The sequence below is a fragment of the Pinus tabuliformis genome, chromosome 7 (genome assembly GCF_031772625.1).
Source record: "Pinus tabuliformis cultivar Carrire ecotype Pingquan chromosome 7, CPIR1, whole genome shotgun sequence".
NCBI classification, from domain to species: Eukaryota; Viridiplantae; Streptophyta; class Pinopsida; order Pinales; family Pinaceae; genus Pinus; species Pinus tabuliformis.
The window spans coordinates 1,865,452,245-1,865,477,152 of record NC_142293.1 but is presented as its reverse complement, the minus strand read 5'-3'; the positions used below and the strand labels follow the sequence as shown (position 1 = coordinate 1,865,477,152).

At 38.0% G+C, this 24,908-nt stretch overlaps 1 protein-coding gene across 1 annotated transcript; it reads left to right on the top strand.

Moving 5' to 3' along the window:
- The first annotated feature begins 21,291 nt into the window (after positions 1-21,291).
- Positions 21,292-23,904, top strand: LOC149255898 (eukaryotic translation initiation factor-like). The gene is made up of 2 exons (XM_089457323.1): positions 21,292-21,475; positions 22,094-23,904. The coding sequence occupies exons 1-2, from the start codon at positions 21,445-21,447 to the stop codon at positions 23,455-23,457; spliced, it is 1,395 nt and encodes a 464-aa protein (XP_089313449.1). The 5' UTR covers positions 21,292-21,444; the 3' UTR covers positions 23,458-23,904.
- The last annotated feature ends 1,004 nt before the right edge of the window (positions 23,905-24,908 follow it).

Genomic DNA, 24,908 nt, shown 5'->3' with positions numbered 1-24,908 from the left:
CAAAACCTGCAATCACCAACAGTCAAACCATTAAATAGCACCTGATTATAACATAAAACAAAGCATATTCAACATATAGACCAAGGAGTACATGAAATAACTCATAAACAACAAGTTATTGAGAAGAATGGACTAATTTGCATTAAAGGTAATCAAAAGGAACCATTACAACCTGAGCCTTGGTGTTGTGCAAGCTCCTTCCAGGGTCCACAAGATTTCTCCTTTATTTTGAAAAAGCTCACCCACTTCCAACTAGAACAAGCAAAGATGACAATCTCTCCTCACAAGCTTCTAAATGGGAGTCCTAATTCCTGCAGCATTTACCCTTAGAAATGTATAGCTTTCAACCTCCTCTCCTTCTGGCCCAATGCCTGTATTTATAGTGTTCAAGAGGAAGTTAATCAGGTCCACCATCAATGGGATAATCCCCTCTTTGGTTGGGATAGTTCCCCTATTGATGGGATAAGTTCCTCTTTGGTAGGAGTGCATGAACCATCTGGAGGCGCTCAATACACGTCGAACAACCTTCTAGAATGATCTAGAAATGACCACAAGTGACTTTTTAAAGGTGAAACTTGCGCATTTTAACCTTTTCAGGGGGATGCACCTGCACCTTTACATACAGAGCGTCCAAAGACGCAGCTTTTGTGAACCTTGGGTGCGTCCCCGCAGGTAAGGTTGAGAGAACCTGCGTCCCCAGAGATAAATACATTTAGAAAGACTTTCTCTCTTTTTTGGAGTTTGACATGGAGAGCAGAGGCATAAGACTTGCCTAAGAGGGTAGTATGACTGTTGATAGAGTCATCCTAACTGTAAATAGTCATGGTGACATTTTTTAGTGTAACAGGGACATGCAAAGAAAAACAGAGAAAAAGCATACCGCTCTGATACCACTGATCCAGATTTAACCAGGAACGCAACAAATCACAGAGAAAACCATAAATACAGAGATGAGATAACCATAAATACAAAGATGCAGCGGAAATAATACTTCATTTCATTAATGGAAAACACTGAAATATGCTTACAACCGGAAATAGAAATAAACCAGCTAGGGCGATGGTAGCTTATCTCTAAGAAGAGATGTGGCGGCTACATGCCTCTGAACTGTTCTGAACTGTGTTACAATGAGGCTCGAAGGCCTATTTATTATTGAGAAACAATGGAAAACCCTTCACATCCCAAAACCTAACCCTAGAAGATGAAACGCCAAATTGTGGGCCCCGTTTTGGGGTGAGTTGGACAGCCAACTTCCCGGGGTCGCGAATTGGTCGTATTATCTCCGTTTGACGCGCATGATAGCCCGTTGGAAAGATCTCTCCGAGGACTACGACGGAAAAGATGATTTTTTGACAAAAAAATTGTTGGGTAGATTTCCCAAAAAACGTCGTTTAGGGCCTCAAATGGCTCCGGAAGTTTAGGACCCGAAAAACTGCTAAAAATAGTAAACTGTGCTATAATTAAGGAAACTGAAAAACTGAAAGAGACAGTTGTGGGGGTCCAAATGGGATAGGTGGGTGGCCACCAACATCCACCTAGATCATCATCACACTCTTTGTAGGAGATCTATTTATCACATAAACATCACATACAACTGAATCTACCCAATACTCATTAGACAAGTTTCTTCTTTTCAACATGCTTCTTGCCATGTTCATAATTGTCTTTTTCTTTCTCTCTACTACACCATTCTGCTGCGTTATGTACTTGGTTGTAAATTGTTTTCTGATTCCATGTTGTTTGCAGTAATCATGGAATGCCTTTGAATTGTATTCTCCACCACGATCTAACCTCAATACCTTAATCCGTTGATCACTTTGGTTCTCTGCTAAGGCTCTGAATTCTTTGAAATTTGCAAAAGTTTTAGACTTCTTCTTCAAGAAGTAAACCCAAGTCTTTCTACTATAACCATCATTAAAATTGAGGAAGTAACAACTTCCACCAATCAACTATGTCCTCATAGGTCCACACAAGTATATATGCACTAGCTCAAGAGGTTGATTTGCTCTGTATGCAACTCCATTTGGAAATATTTCACAGTGTTACTTTCCCAAGATAAAACACTCACAAGTACTAGTAGGTTCTTTTATGTTAGGTAATCCTTTGACCATCTGTTTTTGTTGCAACAATCTTAAACTAGAAAAGTGCAAGTGTCCAAACCGAAAGTGCCATGACCAATAATCATTAGAACATGCAACTATAAAAAAATTGACCTGATCAATGTAATTCATAACTAGAGGAAAGAGTTTGTTCCTCATCATCTTCACCTTTGCTATCAACTGCTTGCTTGGGGACTTGTCATACATAACACACTCTTGTCCTTGAAAGATAACTTTGTATCGCTTATGTGTCAATTGACCAACACTTATTAAATTATGTTTGAGACTAGGGACATAATATACCTCTGAGATTGTCTTCGGCTCCCCCTTCTTGGCCATAATTTTGACCATTCCTTTGACATTTACATCCAAAGTCTTGTCAATCCCAAACTTTATTTTTGTCTTCACAGATTGATCCAAATTTGCAACCAAATTCTTGTTGCTTGTCATGTGGTTATTGCAACCACTATCCAATAGCCACACATTACCAGAAGGTTCATGCATGGTATGGAAAGCTAGTAACATGGGGTTAGTACTATCTGTAGTGACATTAGCACTTTGGTTACCTTGATCAACTAACCTCTTCCTGCAAACACGGGCATAATGACCAAATTTATTGTAATAACATCTCACCTTTGATTTTTCAACTCTTTGATTATTGTTGAAGCATTTTTTGTTGCTTCCACTTTCATGTTCATGCGCTTCTTGGCCACCTCTCTGACCACTATGTCTTTCGCCTCATACTCTGCTTCTTGATTTACTTCTGCTTCAAACTCTGTCTCTTGAAATAGAAACCTGGCTTTTGAAAGTGGTTTCTAAAGTGGAATCCTTATTTCTATCTATCCTTGCCTCATGTGATAGAAGTGATCCCATCAACTCATCAACTGTTAATGATGCCAAATCCTTGGCTTCTTCTATGGTTGCTACCACAACATCAAATTTGGTAGACAAATATATGAGGACCTTCTCAACCACTGTTTGATATTTAATTTCTTCACCATAAAATTTTAACTGATTTACGACAGTCATGACCTGATTCATGAAAGAATTGATGTCCTTTGTCTCCTTCATCTGCATACTTTCAAAATCTCTCCTAGTATTCTGCAACTTAACAATATTTACTTGAGCCATACATTTATAGCTTGTCACCAAGGTCTCCCATGTTGTCTTTGTTGAATACATGATCATAATCTTCTGGAACACTCCTCAGTCCACTCCCTGTTGGATAAGCTGCAACGCTTGTTCATTCTTCTTTTTGCATTTCTTCCGTAATTCCCTCTCTACATTAGTGAGGGATTGTTCTTCTTTTTCATCTTTAGGTTTTGAAAACCCAAACTGGACATGATCCCAAACATCATGAGCCTACAACGTGGTTGCCATCTTAATGGTACACACATAATAATCCTTCCTTATAAATGATGGAAACTAGGATTGGAAATTTAAGAAAGCCATCTTTCTTCAAAAAAATCCTTTTTAAAATTTGCAAAGCTCTTTTTACTAGTTTAAAAAAAAAAAAAAACTATAAATTTTTCTTTATATAAAAAAAACTCTTAAAAAAAAACTTATTTTTTAAAGCCTTTTCACCACACATTTATAAAAACATTAATTAAAAAAACTTTTAATAAGCTCGAATCCTTTTAAAATCTTTGTTTAAAAAACAAAACTTTTATAAACTAAGCACCACACTTATAATTTTGGAGTTGTCTTTAGTGGAATTTTTGGAGTTTCCGATGTCGGAATCTGGCGTTTAAATTTGTGGTGAAATCTTGATTTGTGTTATTTAAACTAGTTTTTTGAGTGTATATATGGATTCAACTCCCTGAAAAACCCCTAGGGCACTTCTATTGTGGAGGGGTTACCCATCAAACTTGTGATTTCAATGAATTCCTGCCGGATTTTAAAGAAATTAGACTGAAAAATCCACCGGAAAAGCTTCCAAAAAGTCGCACTAAAGACAACTCCTATAATTTTGAAGAACCTACACATAAGCTTTGACATCGAAGTGAAATATGTTGGACAAGGATTAACATACGACTTTCTTAATGTCACATGAAGGTTTAAACCATCAACGCGTCTTTCAACAAAATCGAGAGGCATTGCATTGCAAAAAATGAAAGAATCATAAGTTTGTTGTAGTCAATGCAGGTTATGATAGAAGGAGAGGAGTGTTGATCCAAAATACTTTATTTATTCCATGATTTTGCAGCACACTTTAATTATTTGATAATTTTGCAATCTAAAAAAATTACTGATGTTTTTCACTTTCTCCTCTTTTTTACTGTGGCTCTATTGGCCCCAAGGATCTTGTGATCCTTCCTCGGCTCTCATACCAATTTGTTGGAAAGGCACAGGAGGAAAAATACAAATTTAACACACAAAACACATGAGATGCAACTCTTCTATTGATCACACAAAATTTGATGATTACAATGAACTCCGTGAAAGATATTTAACCTTTTCCAACTAACGACTCGCCTAAAATAACTTGACATGTAACCACACACTAAATTCGACTATGAATTAACTTGACTTGACTCAGCGCTCAGTTAACTAACTCTCCAATTTTAGATAAATCTCCATGCAGGAGTTAATTATCTATTTTAATATCACCCTTCTTACCATCCAATTGATTGAGGAAGAAGAGGACCAATGGCCCATAGGGGTTTTGTCCATGGCATCCCCAAACTGACCTGATTCCATGACCTTTCCAACAACCTCACCTCGTCACTGTAAATTGGTAACAAATCAACCCAAACTCGATTCAATCACGGGATATTGACTGAAAATGAAAATTAGACTGAGGCCAGAAATCAAATCACATTCCAAATTCAAATTACTGAATGACATGATTTGTATCGGGAGTAGTAACGATAGACTGCAAAAAAGGTACGTAATTAATTTTTGATGTTAGCAGCCATCCCCAAGCAACCCGAAACACATTCTCCGACCAACCATTGCCTCACAATTCTCCATAATCGGAAACACATTTTTTTATGAACGATGACAATTCTTGAGCGAATTTGTCGGCTCGGTAGACTACTCCATTTCTTTTACAGAGGCTGCAACACTAGTCGTTGAATCGAGTGGCATCTACAACCGATGTCATGCTTCCATGAGTAGTGAGAAAGCATAACTGTCAGGAGCGACTGTAGAGGTTTGAAAAGATTTTTAAAAGGATGTAGCCGTAGAAAGGTGAAAGGTTTTAAAAAAATTATCAGCAAAGTGCCTGGGCAAGATATTCATAAGGATATATGATTTGTCTTTAAAAAGTCATGTGTGATATTAAAAAAGGTTTAGCCCAAAAAACGTGTCTCAAAAGGGTTTAGAAATAAAACGAGTATTCTTTGATGAGATTTTTTGGAAGCTTTTCTGGTGGGTTTTTCCGGTATAATTTCTCTAAAATCTGGCAAGAATTTATTGAAATCACAAGCTTGATGGGTAACCCTTGCATAATAAAAGTACCCTAGGTTTTTTCAGGGTGCTAAATCCATATATACAATCAAAAAACCTATTTAAATAACACAAACCAAGATTCCTCCTCAATTTTTTCTGTCATATTCTGGCACCGGAAAGTCCAAAAAGTTGTACTAAAAACAACTCTGAAATAAAAAGGACCGAGTCACGTGGGTGGTTTCAAATCATATTAAAGCCTTTTTTTTTTAATATATGTGACATCTTTTTAAAGGATCTCTATGGTATGAAATTAAAGAGATTGAGGGCCTTTATTAAAGTGGTTATTTATAAATATTTTTATATTAAATTATAAAAGGAGGATTTTATAAAATATATATTTTTTTAAGTGATTTAAAAAAATTAGATTATAAAAAAAGGAAAAGGTATTTTTTTTATTAAGCAAGTGATTTTTGGGCTTTGCAAAAGTCTGTTTTCTTGCAAAATGTTTTTGGTGTTTTGTTAAGCATGATAGTGTTTTGGGTGAAGATTGTGCCTTACGGAGGCACATATTAAAAATCATATTTTTTTCGGGGCGATATGGAAGATAGCCTCATGCAATTAGGAAAACAACTATAAGATAGAGGAAAGACAACTGTCATGGGTCGCAAAGCGCGACTGAAGAATATTACGAAAATTAATCACAACAAAGAGGCATAGATTATTGCCATGTTTAGAGAGGTTCAAGCTGCAACTGAGGAACTAAGAAGTCTAACAGGAGACAAAGAAGAAATCAAGGGTGATTGGTATAGCTTTGATTTTCTACCACTTCTTATGTTTACAGGTAAATATTGTGATCATTGGGTTATCATGATGATAACTTTTCTTCGAGTTAAAGAGTTAAATGAGTACAAGTCTAATAACCCATATCATGAAGTATGTGATGATTTCGCATTGAATTTTATAAAACAGGCATTGGATGATAAGTGTTTGTGAAAGGTAGCAAAAGCTGCAACTTCCAAGGAAGCAAGGAAGATCTTGGAAGAAGAATTTTGTGCAAGGGGGAGTGACATGCTGTAGCGAGATGTGTCACAATTTGTTGTGTCAGCCGCTGATCGAAGAGTTGATGAGCAAGACTTTGAGAGGACAACAAAGCTTGGAGAATCCCACTCAAAAGTGGATGATGGTCGTGAAGACTATAAAAGTGAAACCCATTATGCCGACATGGATATGAATGAAGAAGATACAACAAATATTGCAGAAAGAGAAGTTGAAGCCTTTGTGTGTGAAGCAGAGCAAGAGCATATAAATGCTCAAGGAATCCATTGTAACATGGATGGAACAGATGATGGTGAATCCCACTGTGACAAAACACATGTAGATGATGACTGCAAAGTGAGGTGTACATTGGTGAATCCAGCTGTAACTGATGAATTTGGTGAGGCTAAAATTGTTAATGAGCACATGCATGCTCAGATATCCCACCATAGGGTGGATGAACATTATTTTAATGGTATGTGTGGTTTCTTTTTTGAAAAAGGGATTGATTCTAGCAATATGGTGAATGCCATGTTTGATGAAGAATTCAAGGTTGAAGCTGCCACTTTAGCAACAAGTTATGAAGAAGTTGGAATTGCTTATGAAGCAATGTGTGAACAAGAAACAACTGAGTTTGGCATAGGTAAAGCTATCAATAGAGTAACAAGTAGTTTGGTGGATCCAACAATTGGAATTCTTGATGTTAAATTTGATGAAGAACCATTAACTAGTGATGAGTGGTTGCACTGGTTGCAACATAATTATGATGAAATGATAGAACAAAAGAAGGCAGAGAAGGAAGAGGTAGAGAAGGAAGCTCTCACTGAAGAGAATTGTAACACCCTCCTCCCACATCTACCCAAGCAACTGGCCAGTCAGGGTAAACATGCAACGAGAGGCCACTATGATAAGATTCAACCTCCTTGGTGACTTTAAGGAAATGGAATCAATGGAACATCACATACAGTCATCCAACATCATCCAAATAACCTTCAGGAGACAAGTCAGCCACTCAGACTGCCTATCCCTGGGTCCTACTGCTGTTTGAGAGACTTAGGGCAGGGTAACACTCCCTAGACACTACCTAGGTGAGTTAGTATTAGGACTAACGCTCACCAGACACTACCCAAGCGATTTAGTCTCAAACTAACGCTCTGTTTTGCTAGAATTTTGGGATTTGAGCCACCTTTTTCAGCCCAAAGCCTGGGACACTGCCCATAATGGAATGATCACTTAGAATTAGTAAGGATGCAAGGAAACAATGATGCATAAGCAATGAAATGAACAAGATCATAACCAAACCCCTACTAGCCATGACAGGCATTTCGTCAAACATATCATCAACATCTAACCTATAGGTGTAAATAACAAAATTAATTGTAGGAATCTCGTACTTATCTGAGAATCACTATGAACCATTATTCCATCATGCCATTTGTTGCATTATCCTCCATTAACTCATAAACACATTATCCATTCATATACAAGTAAAAACATGCTGAGAACCATACATAGCGGTTGTCATGAAATGTGCATATAACCAGCATAATAGGAACAAAAATACAATAAACATATTAGCCATCAAATCCATGAATACATTAGTACCTTTACACATGAAAATCAAGGGAATGGATTTCTCATTAATGAATGAAATGAACCAACTGGAGATGTGACTACCACGTTCCACCTGACTGGAGAATGGTTGAACCAAATCTCTCTTCAGCCATTCACCCTCGCGCCATATTCCAACCATGAGTGTGGGATCTCATAGAACACATCAATCAAAACTCATTTAGGTCTTCCAGAGGCCATCCACCTCAACCCCTCAAATAGTGCTTCCACCTCACAGTCGGACATCACCAAAACCATCATCAAATTGGTCTCCATCCAAGCCTTCTAGATCATTTGTCCAACCAAGGTTTCTAGAACTAGTAACTCAACCCATAGCTTATACAGGGCTTCTAGAGAATTTGTCCATCCAGGCTTCCAGGACTAGTAACTTAACCCACCAAGGGCTTCCAGAGCGTTTGTCCAACCAGGGTTTCCAGTACTAGTAACTCAACTCAAGTTGTTACAGGGCTTCCAAAGCGTTTGTTCAACTAGGGCTACTAGGACTAGTAACTCAACCCAAGTTAAGGAAACATGAGAACCAACCAAAACAAAGCAATGAAAATAAACCCACAATCACCATGGCTATCCAAGAAATGGCAAGGCTAGGCAATCCACTGTCAATCTTGGCCATCCTCCATGTTAATGACAGATCATAACCAAGAAACCACATGCATGTTCCATGCATGCCAAAACTAGTGAAGAAATTATACATGCAACTCGGTACTTGCAAGAAAATCTAATGTAGCTGCTGATGTTGATGCCCTCTTGCACTTCCCTGCTCTTCCTTTGCCTTCTTGCTCTAAGAATCCAAGTATGCCACACCATCCAAGAGTGCTCCAAGAAAACTCTAAGTAACCAAGAGTATGAGAGAGCTCCAAAACTAAACTGACAAAAAGGTTACCAACTAATCCTTGGAAGCCTTTTTATGAATGAGGCCTCTATTTTCTTCATTTCCCCTTATTTTCCTTCATTATCCTCCTCACGTGCAACCTGTGACCTTTCACCTCCTTTTTCTCCTAATTTCCATTATTTCAATAAATAAATGTGCCAAATGCCATTTTAATTCCTTAGCCATTGCCTTTGCCAATTTCCTTAGTCGTAAACAATCAAATGAACACCCCCTAGGATGCCTTGCCCAACATTCATCTTGAAATAAGTGTCCCAGTCATCCGTGGTTATTGTTTTTAACATTTATTACATGGAATTTTCACCAGGGCTGTTACAGAACCCTCCCCCTTGGGGGACACCGTCCTCGATGTTCAATCACACATATACCTTAGCAACCTGCTGAAAGAAGACATACTTCTTATGGAGCTTTATAACCCAGCTCGATGCAGTATTTACAATGAAAGATCTGCTCAAGACATAACATCACAAAAACATGACAACATACCGCATAGTGGAGCTTTGTAACACAACTCATTACAATATTTACAATGATCATCATGCTTAAGGAAACTCATATGATATCATAGCATCATGATAATATAACCACATGATAGCATAATAATATAACACCCATACCGCATATTGGAGCTTTCTAACACAACTCCTTACGGTATTTACATCCATACATGGGTGTATACATAACAACATCATCAGAGTATATATACCAAAACATATGCCAACTCATATACCAAACATATATCAAACATATACTAACATCATATAGCATATATCAAAACATCATAAGGCATATATCAAAACATCATATAGCATGTATCAACCAACATAAAGAATATAACAAATCATCATAAAGCATATACTAAACCAAGCATAAGAAAATACTAAACCATCATAAAGCAACTACCAAACCACCATAAGCAACCACGAAACCACCATATCACGTTGTTTTGCCTCAACTGACAAACAAGGAAGGATACATAGCCCGCATATGATCCTCCATCTCCCATGTAGCTTCATCGGGCCCAAGGTGCTTCCATTTCACTTTAACTTTCTCTATTGCTCGGTTCCAGAGCATGAGCACCTTTTTCTGTAATATACAATGAGGCTCCGACTAGAATTCTCCATCTGGTTCGACCTACAATACAAAACAGTCAATCACATGATCAACATCCTTAACATACTTCTTAAGCACATGGAAAACATTGTGGACTTTCACTGTCGGAGGCAGTGCAAGTCGATAGGCTACTGGCCCAATCCTCTCAATGATACTGAAGGGTCCACAAAACCGTGGTGCCAGCTTGGAACATGAGCCAATCCACAAGGATCTCTTCTTTGGTTTGATCGCAAGTACACCTATTCCCCAACCTGAAACTATTTGAACAACCTATTCTTGCCTGCATAACTCTTTTGCATATCCTATGTTGCCTTAATATTTTTCTTGATAACCTGCATCTCCTATTCCATGTCTACCGACATATCTAGTCCAATCAATACTCTGCTAACCGGATCACTCCAACTAATGAGAGTGTTACAACTCCACCCATATAATGCCTCAAAGGACTCATCCTTAGTGACTCCTGATAATCGTTGTTGTATGCAAACTCAACCAAAGGGAGATACTCTTCCCACTTCCTCTGCTGATGCATCACATACATCCTCAACATGTCCTCCAATATCCTATTGACCCTCTCTATCTGTCCATCTGTTTGCGGATGATAAGTTGTGCTAAGGCCAATTCAGTGCCCAAACCTACAAATAACTCCTTCCAAAACTTGTAAGTGAACTTCACATCCCTATCTGACACAATTTTCTTCGAAACACCATGTAGTGTAACCATGTCTCAGATAAATACCTATGCCACATCACTAGTTGAGAACGTAGACTTCACCAGAACAAAGTGTGCAACCTCTGTTAACCTGTCTGCAATGAGCATGATGGAATCATGATGCTTCACTGTCTTCGTCAACCCTATGATGAAATCCATGGAAATGACCTCCCATTTCCACTCGGGAATAGCGATCGGCTGTAGCAGTCCACCTGGATGTTTGCACTCTGCTTTCACTCGCTAACAGTTGAAACACCTCACCACAAACTCTGCTCCATCCCTCTTTATATTCGACCAATAGTAATATCTCTTCACCGTTGTGAGTGTCTTTTGATAACCTGGGTGACTTGAATAAGGTTTCACATGAAATTCCATCAATATCACCTTCTTGAGTTCACTATTATCCAGTGCATATATCATATCTCAAAACATGACCAACCCATCTACTATAAGACAATGATCCAAGTCGTGTGCACCTGTACCTATACTATCACCTGTACCTGTACCTGTACTCTGTTGCAACCTATGCACAACCTCCATATACCTGACATCCTATTGTCCTGCCTGCAAGATCCTATCCTGTAAGTTTTTCCCATAGGAGCTCATAGCTGCCAAGTGATGTACTTGTATGTGTTTGCTGAGAGCATCTGCCACCCTATTTTCCTTTCCTTTGATGTACCTAATCTCAAAGTCAAACTTGTTGATCATGGCTAGCCATCTAGCCTGCTTGGCATTCAGATTCGGCAAGTCAAACAAATACCTCAGCCCAATGTGATCGCTCATATGAACAAACCGCTTACCAAGAAGATAGTGTCTCCACATCTTCAATGCATGTATAATCGTTGCCAACTCGAGATCATGCGTCAGGTAGTTCTGCTCATGCTCATTTAGTTTTCGGGACTCATAACATACCACCTGTCCATCCTACATAAGGACTCCACCAAGTCCTCTCTTGCAAGCATCTGTACATACTATGAACTCTTTGTCTGGATCTGTAATCTGTAGCACTGGTGCATGTGTCAGCAACTCCTTAAGCTGCTCAAAGCTAGTCTCACACTCTGCGATCCATTCAAACTTCTTACCTTTCCTCTGCAATGATGTAATAAGATAAGAAATCTGCAAGAAGTTCCTGATGAACCTCCTATAATAGCCTACCAAACCCATGAAAGATCTCACCTCATCCACATTCTTAGGAGCTACCCACTCCATGATGGCCCTTATCTTTTCTGGACCTACTGCCATACCTTCCTTGGAGACAACATGTCCCAAGTAGTGACCTCAGTCTAAAAGAAACTACACTTGTTGAGCTTAGCATACAATTGATTCTCTCTCAACAACCTCAATACTACGACTGAATGCTCGACATGTTCTTCCTCATTTTTAGAATATATCAATACATCATCAATGGACACAATAACAAACTTATCCAAATATGGACACAACACACTATTCATCAAACACATTAATGTAGTTGGAGCATTAGTTAAGCCAAACGGAACAACAACAAACTCATAATTCCCATACCTGGTCTTGAATGCAGTCTTGTATATGTCCTCCTCTTTGATGCGTACTTGATGATATCTAGGTCTCAAGTCAATCTTCGAGATCACTGCTTCTCCCTTCAACGTATCGAACAAGTCATCAATCCTCAGCAAAGGGTATATGTTCTTGATAGTCACTTTGTTCAAATACCTGTAGTCAACACATAATCTGAGGGTACTATCTTTCATTCTCACAAACAAGACTGGTGCACCCCAAGGTGATACACTTGGCCTAATGTATCCCTTGTCCAACATCTCCTTCAGTTGCAACTTTAAATCAACTAACTCAGGTGTGCTCATCCTATAAGGTGCTTTTGATGCTGGAGCTTCCCCTGGTACTAACTCGATAGAGAAGTCTACCTCCCTATGAGGTGGCAACTCTGTAATGTCCTCGGGAAATACATCCCTGAACTACTACAACACTAGCTACCTATTCAATACATTTGCATCCTCAGCCTCCTTACCCTTATCACTATAAATATGCACTGCAAATAGCTTGCACCCTTTCCTGCGACTATGCTTTTCTTGCATAGTTGTCACCATCCTAACTGATGTGGATTTCTTCTTACCTTGCAAAACTTATGGTTCCCCATTGTCATCAACACATTAAATAGCTTTGTCATAGCAATCAACCTTGGTTCTATGTAGATACAACCAATCCATGCCAAACAACATACCGTATGAACCTAGCGGTAAAACATTCAAATGTGTCGTTGTAGGCATACCATTTAAATCAAATGTGCAAGCTCTTACCCAATGATGAACTCACTTCTTCGTACCTGTAGCCAATTGCACTAACCAAGACTATGCATGCAATTCCTTACTCAAACCACACTTATGCACCAATTTAGGACTAACATAGCTATAATTAGATCTAGGGTCAATTAAAATAGAAATAACTTGATCACAAAGTTTATCGTCGATCTCAATGATAGATGTCTGGTGTTCTACCTGCCTATTGTCCATGGCTGCGTAGATACGAGGAATACTCTGGCCAACATCTCCAATAGTCTGCACCTCCTGTGCACTATATATCTGGGGTCTACCACCCTAATTCTGTGGACAATCTCTCCTGCGATGGTCTTTGCCACAAGTCCAACACTCTAGGGGCTTCCAACCTCCATCCTTGTTCTTCTCTTTAGCTCTATGTCCTTGTCCTCTATCCGATGCATTGAACCTCTTAGGTGGTGCCACATTCTCCTTGTTATCTGTACTCTATGGCCTTGCCCGCTTTTTATCCCATTTGCCTTTGTTCCTTTCATTACCTCTCTAGACTGGCTTAGTCTCAATTCTGTGCTTCGATTGCTCATAGCAATGCTTTAGCTTTTGAATGGCCTCCTCCAATGATCTAGGCTCATCGAATTCAATCCTATCTTTGAATGCAATTGGTAACCCACTAAAAAATCTCTTAATCTTAGTTTTCTCCTCCTTGAGGTAAGGAACATACCTCAACAGTTCCAAGAACTTACTGGTGTACTCGTCATCTGTCATGGATCCCATCTTTAGTTCATAAAATTCCTTTGCTCTGTCATCAAAGTACCTTTCAGACAAATACTTCTTCTTGAATAGCTACTCGAATTCACTCCAAGTCAGATCTTCCTCATCTATGTCTCTGATATTCTTCACATCTTCCCACCAAATGTATGCTTTACCTTTAAGACTGAAAGTAGCCACTCTAGCTTTCATGTTCTCTGAATAATCATGCAACATGAAGAATTTCCTCATGCCAAGTAACCATGCCTCTGCATCCTGTGATCTCTTTATCTCTCCATCAAAATCAGGTGGCTTTGCCTTCTTAAAATCCTCTAGAAAATAACCCCTATCACTCCTCTTGTGAGGATGATAGCGATGATGATCATAGTTCCTATCTGAATCAGAACTAGAATCATACCTATGCCTATCCCTTCTCCTCTCCAAAGTTTCCAATAATCTTCCATCCCAGATCATGTCCTCTCTATCTAATCGGTGATCGCCATGCGATTTGTTGCCATATGCCCCATTAGTTTTATCTTCCTTCTCATGGTTGATCCGTAGTGGTCCTCGTCGCTGCAGATCCGATAAGATCTGAAGTATTACTTCATTCACCTCTGCTAACTTTTCCTGTGACTGTATGATTATGTCATTATCTACCTTACAACTCCTTATCCCCTCCTTTAGACTTCTCAATGTAACTGCCAAGTCAGAGGGATTCCCAACACCATACTAGTCTTCGAATTCGTAGGGAGAGTCTCTATAGTCAACCATCTTGCTAGCCATTTGATATTTCTTCTTGCAAGGTATAATATGTCATATAAACCAAATCACAATAAACCAACGTACCTTAGTATAGCTCAAGGAGAATACTTGTCTGCAAGATTACCAAATCAGTGTGATACATGTATAACATAATCATAACAACATATCGACATATGCAAGTAAATGTATCAACTCATAAGCATCACTCTAACTAGGGTCTAATCACCAATGCAAGGCCATATCAACAATGCATGATATGACCTCATGCATGACAACAACATTTCTCCATTGTACACATTGCCACATGCAACCAGCAGTATGCATAAGCAATGCTAAAACATCTACCAATACGCATAACCGCATGTAGTCGAACATAACCGATCAGTCCTTGTAATCAACCTACAAGACTAATGCATGTAATCAAAATATTAAAAAATGTAACCTAGCATACAAGGATCTAAGTAGGTATCATGAAATCAACATGTAAGTGACATATAATCCATATACAGTCAATCACATACTTATTTCAAATACATTTCATGAAATCAATATCAAGTCTTCCATGATTACCATAGTACAACCCTAATCCATCATCACTAAAATGCAACAAGTAAATAAGTGTAAGAGACACACATGCAACTGACATGCATGCGTGACCAACACACATTCAACCCATTCAGTCCAAGATTTGAACCATGCTCTTATACCACTCTGTAACACCCTCCTCCCACATCTACCCAAGCAACTGGCCAGTTGGGGTAAACATGCAACTAGAGGCCACTATGATAAGATTCAACCTCCTTGGTGACTTTAAGGAAATGGAATCAACAGAACATCACATACAATCATCCAACATCATCCAAATAACCTTTAGGAGACAAGTCAACCACTCAGACTGCCTATCCCTGGGTCCTACTGCTATTTGAGAGACTTAGGGTAGGGTAACGCTCCCTAGACACTGCCCAAGTGAGTTAGTATCAGAACTAATTCTCCCTAGACATTGCCCAAGTGCTTTATAATGCTTCCCAGACACTGCCTAAGCGAGTTAGTCTCAAACTAACGCTCTGTTTCGCCCAGAATGGAACGATCACTTAGAATTAGTAAGGATGCAAGGGAAAAATGATGCATTAGCAATAAAATGAACAAGATCATAACTAGACCCCTACTAGCCATGACAGGCATTTCGTCAAACATATCATCAACATGTAACCTACAGGTGTAAATAACAAAATTAAGTGTAGGGATCTCGTACTTATCTGAGAATCGCTATGAACCATTGTTCCCTCATGCCATTTGTTGCATTATCCTCCATTAACTCATAAACACATTATCCATTCATATACAAGTAAAAACATGCTGAGAGCCATACATAGCAACTGTCATGAAATGTGCATATAACCAGCGTAATAGGAACATAAATACAATAAACATATTAGCCATCAAATCCATGAATACATTAGTACCTTTACACATGAAAATCAGGGGAATGTATTTCTCATTACTGAATGAAATGAACCAATCGGAGATGGGACTACGACGTTCCACCCGACCGTAGAATGGCTAAGCCAAATCTCTCTTCATTCATTCACCCTCGTGCCATATTCCAAGCATGAATGTGGGATCTCATAGAACACATCAATCAAAACTCATCTAGGGCTTCCAGAGGCCATCCACCTCAACCCATCAAATAGTGATTCCACCTCATAGTCGGACATCACCAAAACCATCATCAGAGTGGTCTCCATCCAAGCCTTCCAGAGCATTTGTCCAACCAAGGCTTCCAGAACTCGTAACTCAACCCACAGCTTATACAGGGCTTCCAGAGCGTTTGTCCAACCAAGGATTCCAGGACTAGTAACTCAACCCACCAATGGCTTCCAGATCGTTTGTCCAACCAGGGATTCCAGGACTAGTAACTCAACCCACGCTGTTACAGGGCTTCCAGAGCATTTGTTCAACGAGGGCTTCTAGGACTAGTAACTCAACCCAAGCTAAGGAAACATGAGACCCAACCAAAACAAAGAAATTAAAGTAAGCCCAAAATCACCATGGCTATCCAGGAAATGGCAAGGCTAGGCAATCCACGGTCAATCTCGACCATCCACCATGCCAATGACAGATCATAACCAATAAACCACATGCATGCGCCATGCATGCCAAAACTAGTGAAGAAATCATACATGCAACTCGATACCTGCAAGAAAATCTGATTTAGTTGTTGATGTTGATGCCTTCTTGCACTTCCTTGCTCTTCCTTTGCCTTCTTGCTCCAAGAATCCAAGTATGCCACACCCTCCAAGAGTGCTCCAAGAAAACTCTAAGTAACCAAGAGTATGAGAGAGGGAGAGAATAATGAGAGAGCTCCAAAACTAAACTGACAAAAAGGTTACCAACTGATCCTCAGAAGCTTTTTTATGAATGAGGCCTCTATTTTCTTCATTTTTCGTTATTTTCCTTCATTTTCCTCCTCACATGCAACCTGTGACCTTTCACCTCCTTTTTTTCCAATATTTTCATAAATAAATGTGCCAAAATGCCATTTTAATGCCTTAGCCATTGCATTTTCCAATTTCCTTAGCCATAAACAATCAAATGAACACCCCCTGGATGCCTTGCCCAACATTCAGCTTGGAATGAGTGTCCCAGTCATATGTGGTTATTGTTTTTAACATTTATTACATGGAATTTTCACCAGGGCTGTTACAAGCATAATGAATATATTTTTAACATTGATTTTAAGGGTGCTGGTAAACAAGATAACGGTCAAGCTAAAAGAGAATATGAAGAGCAGGATGCAGGAAAGGACATGGATGTTTCTGAAGACAATGAAATAATTGAAACAATTTTTCAACAATGGAGTCAAGAAGAGATAAGCTTCTGCTATCAAGAAATATAGCAGAAAGGAAATCAGGGATATGAAGCACAAGAAGCAGCGCGAAGAACACAATTTAAAGATGAAGAGCTCCAACAATAGTCCATCAGTGAAGGAATATTTGAAGAGGAAGTTGTAGAAGACAAGATCAGATTGTTTTTTAGCACAAATTGAAGATAAGTCAAAGAAACATTGCAACAACATGTAAAGAAATATGGAGCTTACAACAAGAATGCGCAACAAAGAATGAAGCAATTTCGAGGATATAAAGTATGGAAGAAATGAAAAAAGAAAATGCTAAATTGTCAATTTTTTTAGTCATTGTAAGCCTAGCTGAGACTTAGACCAACATACATGTTTGGGTGATGATTGAGTCAATTTCTGTTGCAAGCCTAGCAGATAAAGTTGATTCATGTTGAGTTATGTTGAGTCATATGGTTGTAATTAAGGGGGAGTGTCTGAAATAGTAATTACTCCCGCGTGAAGATCTAGCAAGATCCAAGTTGAGTGATGCATGAAGAGATAAGTTGAGTTAAGTGCAGTCCAGATTTAGAGTGTGAGTTAATTGAGCTAAGTGTGAGTCGGTTTGAGTTCATTATATATTTGGAGAAATCAAAATTTAGTGTGTGTGTATGTGTGTGCATGTTAATTTTATTTTGGGCAAGTAGCTAGTCCAAAAAAGTTTAAATACCCCTCACCAGGTTCATTATAATCATCAAGTTTTGTGAGATCAATTGAAGAGTCGTAGCTCGTGTTATTGTGTGTGAATTTTGTGTATTATTTTTTGCCTCACCTCCTCTGCCTTTCCAACAATATTCTTGTCTAGTTCCAAAGATTTCAATGCACAGTAAAATACGATAGATTTGAATTTGTAGATAAGAAGATAAGGGAAGTGAGCAGATTTGTGGCAATCCTCTCTTCTTTTCAAATTTCCTATTTCCATGTTTTGGGAACATTGTAATCGTCGTAGAGGCTGTGGAGAGTTCAGGTGTGCATCTCGAATTGATAAAACTGATAGGTATTACCTTTGAACACAGTGTGGTGTTACACCAAAGGGGAAAATTGCTTCTAAATAAGTGTATCTTCGCTCCCTTGGTTCCCTCTCTAAAGCAGGTGTTGCCCCTATTAGTTCCTTAATGCTTGGAACTATAGCAAGTCGTAGTTTCATTTGTGAATTTTTGTTATCGAGAATTAGGGGTCAAATCTATCGATCTACTACAGAACACCAATAATGCTTTCATCAAATTGATAAGAATAACTTGACAAATTGATGTTGATCAAACACTGTCTGTTCAATACTTTTGGGATTTTCATCATCTTTTTCCATTTTTTGTGTGTGTCTTGTTCTTGAGACCCAAGAAACTGAATTTGAGACACTCTATGCAAAATAAAGTTTAGTGTAGTTAAGGGTTACATTGGTTCAAGAGGAAACTTTTGGTACATGATATGGAGTTTAATTTTTTGTAATTTGGTTTATTACAAAATCTATTTGTGAATAATCGGTGAAAGGGTATTGAATGGTCTCTTGCAGGAGGAATGCTTTAAAACATGAGTTTGAGTGCATAAAGGGATTAGCTGGTTATTGGTCGATGCGTGAAGGGAAAAATGACTAAGAGGGCGCGTGGAACAGGCCGCAGAGGGTTGGCTAAGTTGGTTAAGGAGTTGGGGCAGGCATCGAGTTCGAGAGTCGTTGATTCTATGCATAGCTCGAAAGAATGGCCTTCTTCAGCTTGTGAATTTTTGTTATCGAGAATTAGGGGTCAAATCTATCGATCTACTACAGAACACCAATAATGCTTTCATCAAATTGATAAGAATAACTTGACAAATTGATGTTGATCAAACACTGTCTGTTCAATGCTTTTGGGATTTTCATCATCTTTTTCCATTTTTTGTGTGTGTCTTGTTCTTGAGACCCAAGAAACTGAATTTGAGACACTCTATGCAAAATAAAGTTTAGTGTAGTTAAGGGTTACATTGGTTCAAGAGGAAACTTTTGGTACATGATATGGAGTTTAATTTTTTGTAATTTGGTTTATTGCAAAATCTATTTGTGAATAATCGGTGAAAGGGTATTGAATGGTCTCTTGCAGGAGGAATGCTTTAAAACATGAGTTTGAGTGCATAAAGGGATTAGCTGGTTATTGGTCGATGCGTGAAGGGAAAAATGACTAAGAGGGCGCGTGGAACAGGCTGCAGAGGGTTGGCTAAGTTGGTTAAGGAGTTGGAGCAGGCATCGAGTTCGAGAGTCGTTGATTCTATGCATAGCTCGAAAGAATGGCCTTCTTCAGCTTCTGACCGAGTTACAACAATTATGAATTTATCATAAATCCATAATTGTATTTTTAGCTACATTTTCCATTATCACATTTACTTGAAACTTGATATTTTATATAAAATCAAGATTTTAATAAATTACAAAATGTAATTTTAAATAAATTTTGAGGGTTCAAATCTATCACAATATTTATAATTGCAATTCGAGGAATATACATTAATGTTTTACATTTGTAAAATTCCAACCATATAAAGTAATTTTAGTACTTCATACCAAATGATATATGTGAACATATGAATTTAACAACTTAAATCACTCTATATAAATTCAACCACTTAAATCACTCTAAATTTTAAGATTTTGGAAATAATTTCAACTTCTTTTCTATCTCTAGCATCATAGATAGTTGGATCTCAACCACCTCATTAGACAATACATCTCTTTGATACTTTCCTTTTTCGAGTTGAATTTTGGTGAGTAGCTATGTCAAAAGGATCATGTGACTGGTGGAAAATTGAAGAACATTATTAAAGTTTTAAAGTTAATTACGAATAATTTAGTTAAAGGAGAATTTTCATAAAATAGAGGTTAATTTTTTTTTATGACTTATGCTTGTGTCCGTTTCGGGATATTTTATAATTTATATTTGTGTCTGATGCATGAGATTGAGATTGTTAAACATTTTTATTCTGATTTTATTCTCAGATGGCTGGAAATATCCTGTAATCTGTCTTTGACTTCTCTTGACCCGACTCAAGAGAGACTGATTGAACTTCCAGGAAAATTTGAGGGTTTCACGCAGAGAGATTGCTTGAAGTTCCAGGAAACTTTGAGTGTTTCATACTTTCTAAGTTTCTCCACATTGGGAATAGACAACTGATTCCTTTTAGCCCTGCCAAGTGCTTGGCCTACCAGTACCACCGAGGCCATGGGCCCATGGGCCATGAGTAACCTGAGACCCCACCCGGGGAAAGAGATCATGTTCCTTCCGATGGTACCGAAATGACTTTGTACCATAGAAATTAATGGCCCGTCACACCATGAGTGGCTTCCAGATGTTCATATCGACTGCTCTCGTACTCCATAACATCATGGCCGTGCGAGAAAATGAACAGTTGGAGTTGAATTTCTGAGGTTTTTGGGTCCAACAGTCACCGATGATATGAGTAAAAGAGATTTCCATCCCCCCTCAAATTAGGAAACTCCTATTTCCACCACTATAGGAAAGTTAATGCACCCTGACATGCAAGGGGAATAGTGGATGCCTTGCTGCTAACATGCCAAAGTCAACTTTAGCAGAAATATAAATGCAAGGCACCCACTATTCCCCTTGCATGTCAGGGTACATTAACTTTCCTACAGTGGTGGAAATAGAAATTTTCCTCAAATTAAGCTTTTAAACCTTTATGTCACATCGCCAATCAACACAGCCGCGCTGTTGATAGAACACGGCGAATAGCTGATCGTGAAATGCTGAGCTGCCGATATATTCATAGGCTATGGAGATACATGCATCTTGCCAGAAAACTGGAATTTTACTTACAGTGGATGAAATTCTCCAACTAAAAGCATGATTGATGCTTACCTGCAAAGATTGATGTTCTCTTTGCTGTAATTAACGAAGAAACTCTCAACAAAATGATCCTTCAATGTCGAAACCGCTTCCAACCTTGATTTCAGGTCACACATGGTTATTTTCTTTTTTTGGTTCCTGCGAAAATTCGGATAACTTTGAGTGGCAACAGTGCAAGGATTGAAAAGGATTAGCCATAATCTTTGAATTCGCTGTTCCTTTGTTGACATTTTTAGCCTTTTGATTGTTCCGCCTGTGAATGACTAATTGTTCCATCAATTTGTGGAAATAAAAGGAAATTTGGAGGAATTTAATGTCTAAACCCTCAGTTCTGTTTTGTCATACATCAATGGTCATTATGTGGTAGTAATATATAGCTTTCAACGTGTTGTTGACAGTATTAAATTTTCCATGAAAATTGTCATCTAATTCAGAATCGTCTTTTCTATCTTTATTCCATTTGCAATCGGTGGCTACTGTACTTTTGTATCTTCTTGCTTTTGGCGACCTTTGATATTGTTCAATAGAGTCCTCTGTGTCTTTTGCCAAAATGTTTTCCTTTATAGTAAAATATTTTGCTTGGCTTGTGTATTTTGTGAAATTGATTCTATCTTTTAGAGTGCTTTTGTTAGTGGTGGCATATTTCGCTGGGGTTTTGTCAGTTCTTGTTATCCAAGTCAGGTTATTGTCTTCTATTTTCGAACTACTGTTTCATTTTTTGTCAGGCCTGTCCAATTCCGCACCTGAAAGGTTCTGGGAAACACTTGGTGAAAACAGAGGATATGGCTATGGGGCACGAAGATCAGAGGTGGAGTCACACGCCCCAGGTTCAAAACGACACAAGTCTGCTTATCGGTCTGCTGGCCAGGAAGTTGAACAATTGAACTCACAGTTTTCATCAGCCACAGGGACGGGCCCAGTTCCTGCTCTTGTGAAGGCTGCTATTCCTTGGTCTGCTAGGAGGACAGCCTTGTCAAAGAAGGATCGAGTTCTTAAAACGGTTTTGGGGATACTTGACAATTTAAACCCGGAAAACTTTGATGTTCTCAAAGATCAACTTATAGCCTCGCGTATCAACTCAGCAGACATTCTGCTGGGAGTAGTATCTCTAATTTTTGACAAGGCGGTGTCTGAACCAACAGTTTGCCCCATTATTGCTGAGTTGTGCTTTTATCTATGGTGGGAACTCCCTCAATTTCCATCTGAAGAACCGGATGGTAAACCAGTAACATTCAGGCGGACTCTTCTTAACACTTGCCAAGAAGCGTTTGAAGGAGCAGATAATCTGCGAACTGAAATTAAAGAAATGACAGTCCAAGATCTAGAAGCCGAACGTCAAGAAAGGGAGAGGATGGTTAGACTTCGCACTCTGGGAAACATCAGGTTTATTGGGGAGCTTTTCAAGCGCAAAATGGTACCTGAAAAAATTGTTCATCATATTATTCAGCATTTGTTGGGTCAGAACGCGAACATTCCTCCAACTGAAGAAAATTTTGAGGCGCTTTGTCTGCTTTTCAATACTGTTGGAAAAGAGCTTGAAGAAAACCCCAAGTCCCGTAGTATCATTGATTCTTACTTCGTCCGAATGGAACAGGCAAGTAACAATCAACATTTTGCAAATTCTCAACTGAGATTCATGGTTCGCAAAGTTCTTGATTTGCGTGCTAAGAAATGGGTCCCTAGATGCGAAGGGATGAAAGCTAAAACTCCAAAAGAAATCCATTCAGAAGCTGAACAAAAGCAAGGTATAAATTCCAGAACAACAAACATGTGTAATGGTCGTGGTGCACCTGGTGTTATGGGTATGGGTTCTGGAAACAATTTTGGTATTGCAATGTTCTTGGTTCCCGACTTTCGTGCTAAACAAAAGATACGTTTAAGGTATGGAGCAACAAACTACATGCTTAGGGGTCGTGCTAGAAACAGTTCTGGTATTGGATTGGCCGGAGGTTTGATGCAGGGAATGCTCAGAGTGCCTCTGGTTTCGAACATTCCTGAAATTAATAGGGATGGTTTAGAAAGCCTGCATCGTGGGATAGGAACAAAAAAAGAAAGATCTGCTGTCTCCCCCTGTTTTACTGCCAAGTGAAGAACAGTCCCAAGCACCTGTTTTCAGGGTAAGTTTTGCAACTATATAAATTTTGCAAATTATGAAAAAGGGAAAATTTTGAGTAGTTATAGATACTGTCTATGTATGATGGCCAATAATCTAGACTGTAGTGTACATAAACCAGGAAGAAAAATATACAAATGCTATGCTAGAATAGAGTAGAGTTTGTCTATGATGATTGCCAGCTAGAATAGAGTAGAGTTTGTTTATAATGATTGCCAGTAATCCAGGCAATGTTATGTATAATTCAATTCTTCATAGAAATGCTATGCTAGAATAGAAGTTGTTTATGATGATTGCCAGTAATCCAGGCTCTGGTGTGTGTAATCTGTGATTCTTCATGAACTGGGTGTGTAAGATTGGAATCGTTCATGTTGTATTGTATACAACTTTTAAGTTATCAATAGAATGTTTTGAGCAAAGGTTTTTAATGTATAAATAGATTTAATTTTTTGAAAATCTGGTTCAGTAAATTACAGGACAACTTGCAATTTCAAGAATTTTTGCTGAATTTTAAATAAAACCTTAAAAATGTCAAAACATAGATTAGTTAGATGTGTTTTAACCATAAGATTTTTTTATTTTTATTTTTCAGTTATTTTATCTTTTTTTAAGTCAAATTGATATTGAAATAAATTAGTTAACATATATATTTAAATAGTTTATTTAAGTGATTAAAATATATATTTTTTAAAATGTTAATTATTTCTCTCTTTAAAATTATAGAAAATTATGTTATTTTACATGGGCATCTAAATATTGTATTGGTTACAAGAGTCGGAATGAACTATTTTCACATCTCCTTCACACTGGGTTGTCACATCAACAATGTGTTGAACAGAGTGGGATTATTGATATTTTACAATGTTTTTAGTTAAAACTAACCAAACATAGATATACATTTTTGTTTTTTGTTTTTCATTATAGTTGGCATTCATTTTTATTTAAAGAATATTTTATTTTTATTTTAAAAGAGACACATGTCAACTAGAAATTGAGCAGAGAAAGAATTACACATCTCCCACATATTGAGTTGTAGAATGCACCCCTCCTTGCAACCATGTGACCAAACCCTTTGGAAACATTTTATGTGAAGATTAAATTGGCTAATTTATATATTATAGCATGTGAGAGCATGCATATCCTCTCTATCGAAATTTGTATGTTACTTTATGCAGGATTTATAAATGTCTTTTTCAAACATATAATATGTTATTATTAAGATGATTGTTTTAATAAGGATATTAAGTAATTAATAATTTAAAATTAGTCAAGATTTTTTTAGCCCTATATCTTTTAAGTGTTAAGAGTGATTAAATCTTTTCATTTCAAATATATTTCAAAATGCAAATTTTGAAAAAATGTTAAATCCCTATCAACACTTTATGGATCCAAGATTAAAATAGATTTATATTGGTTTCAATGGTGAG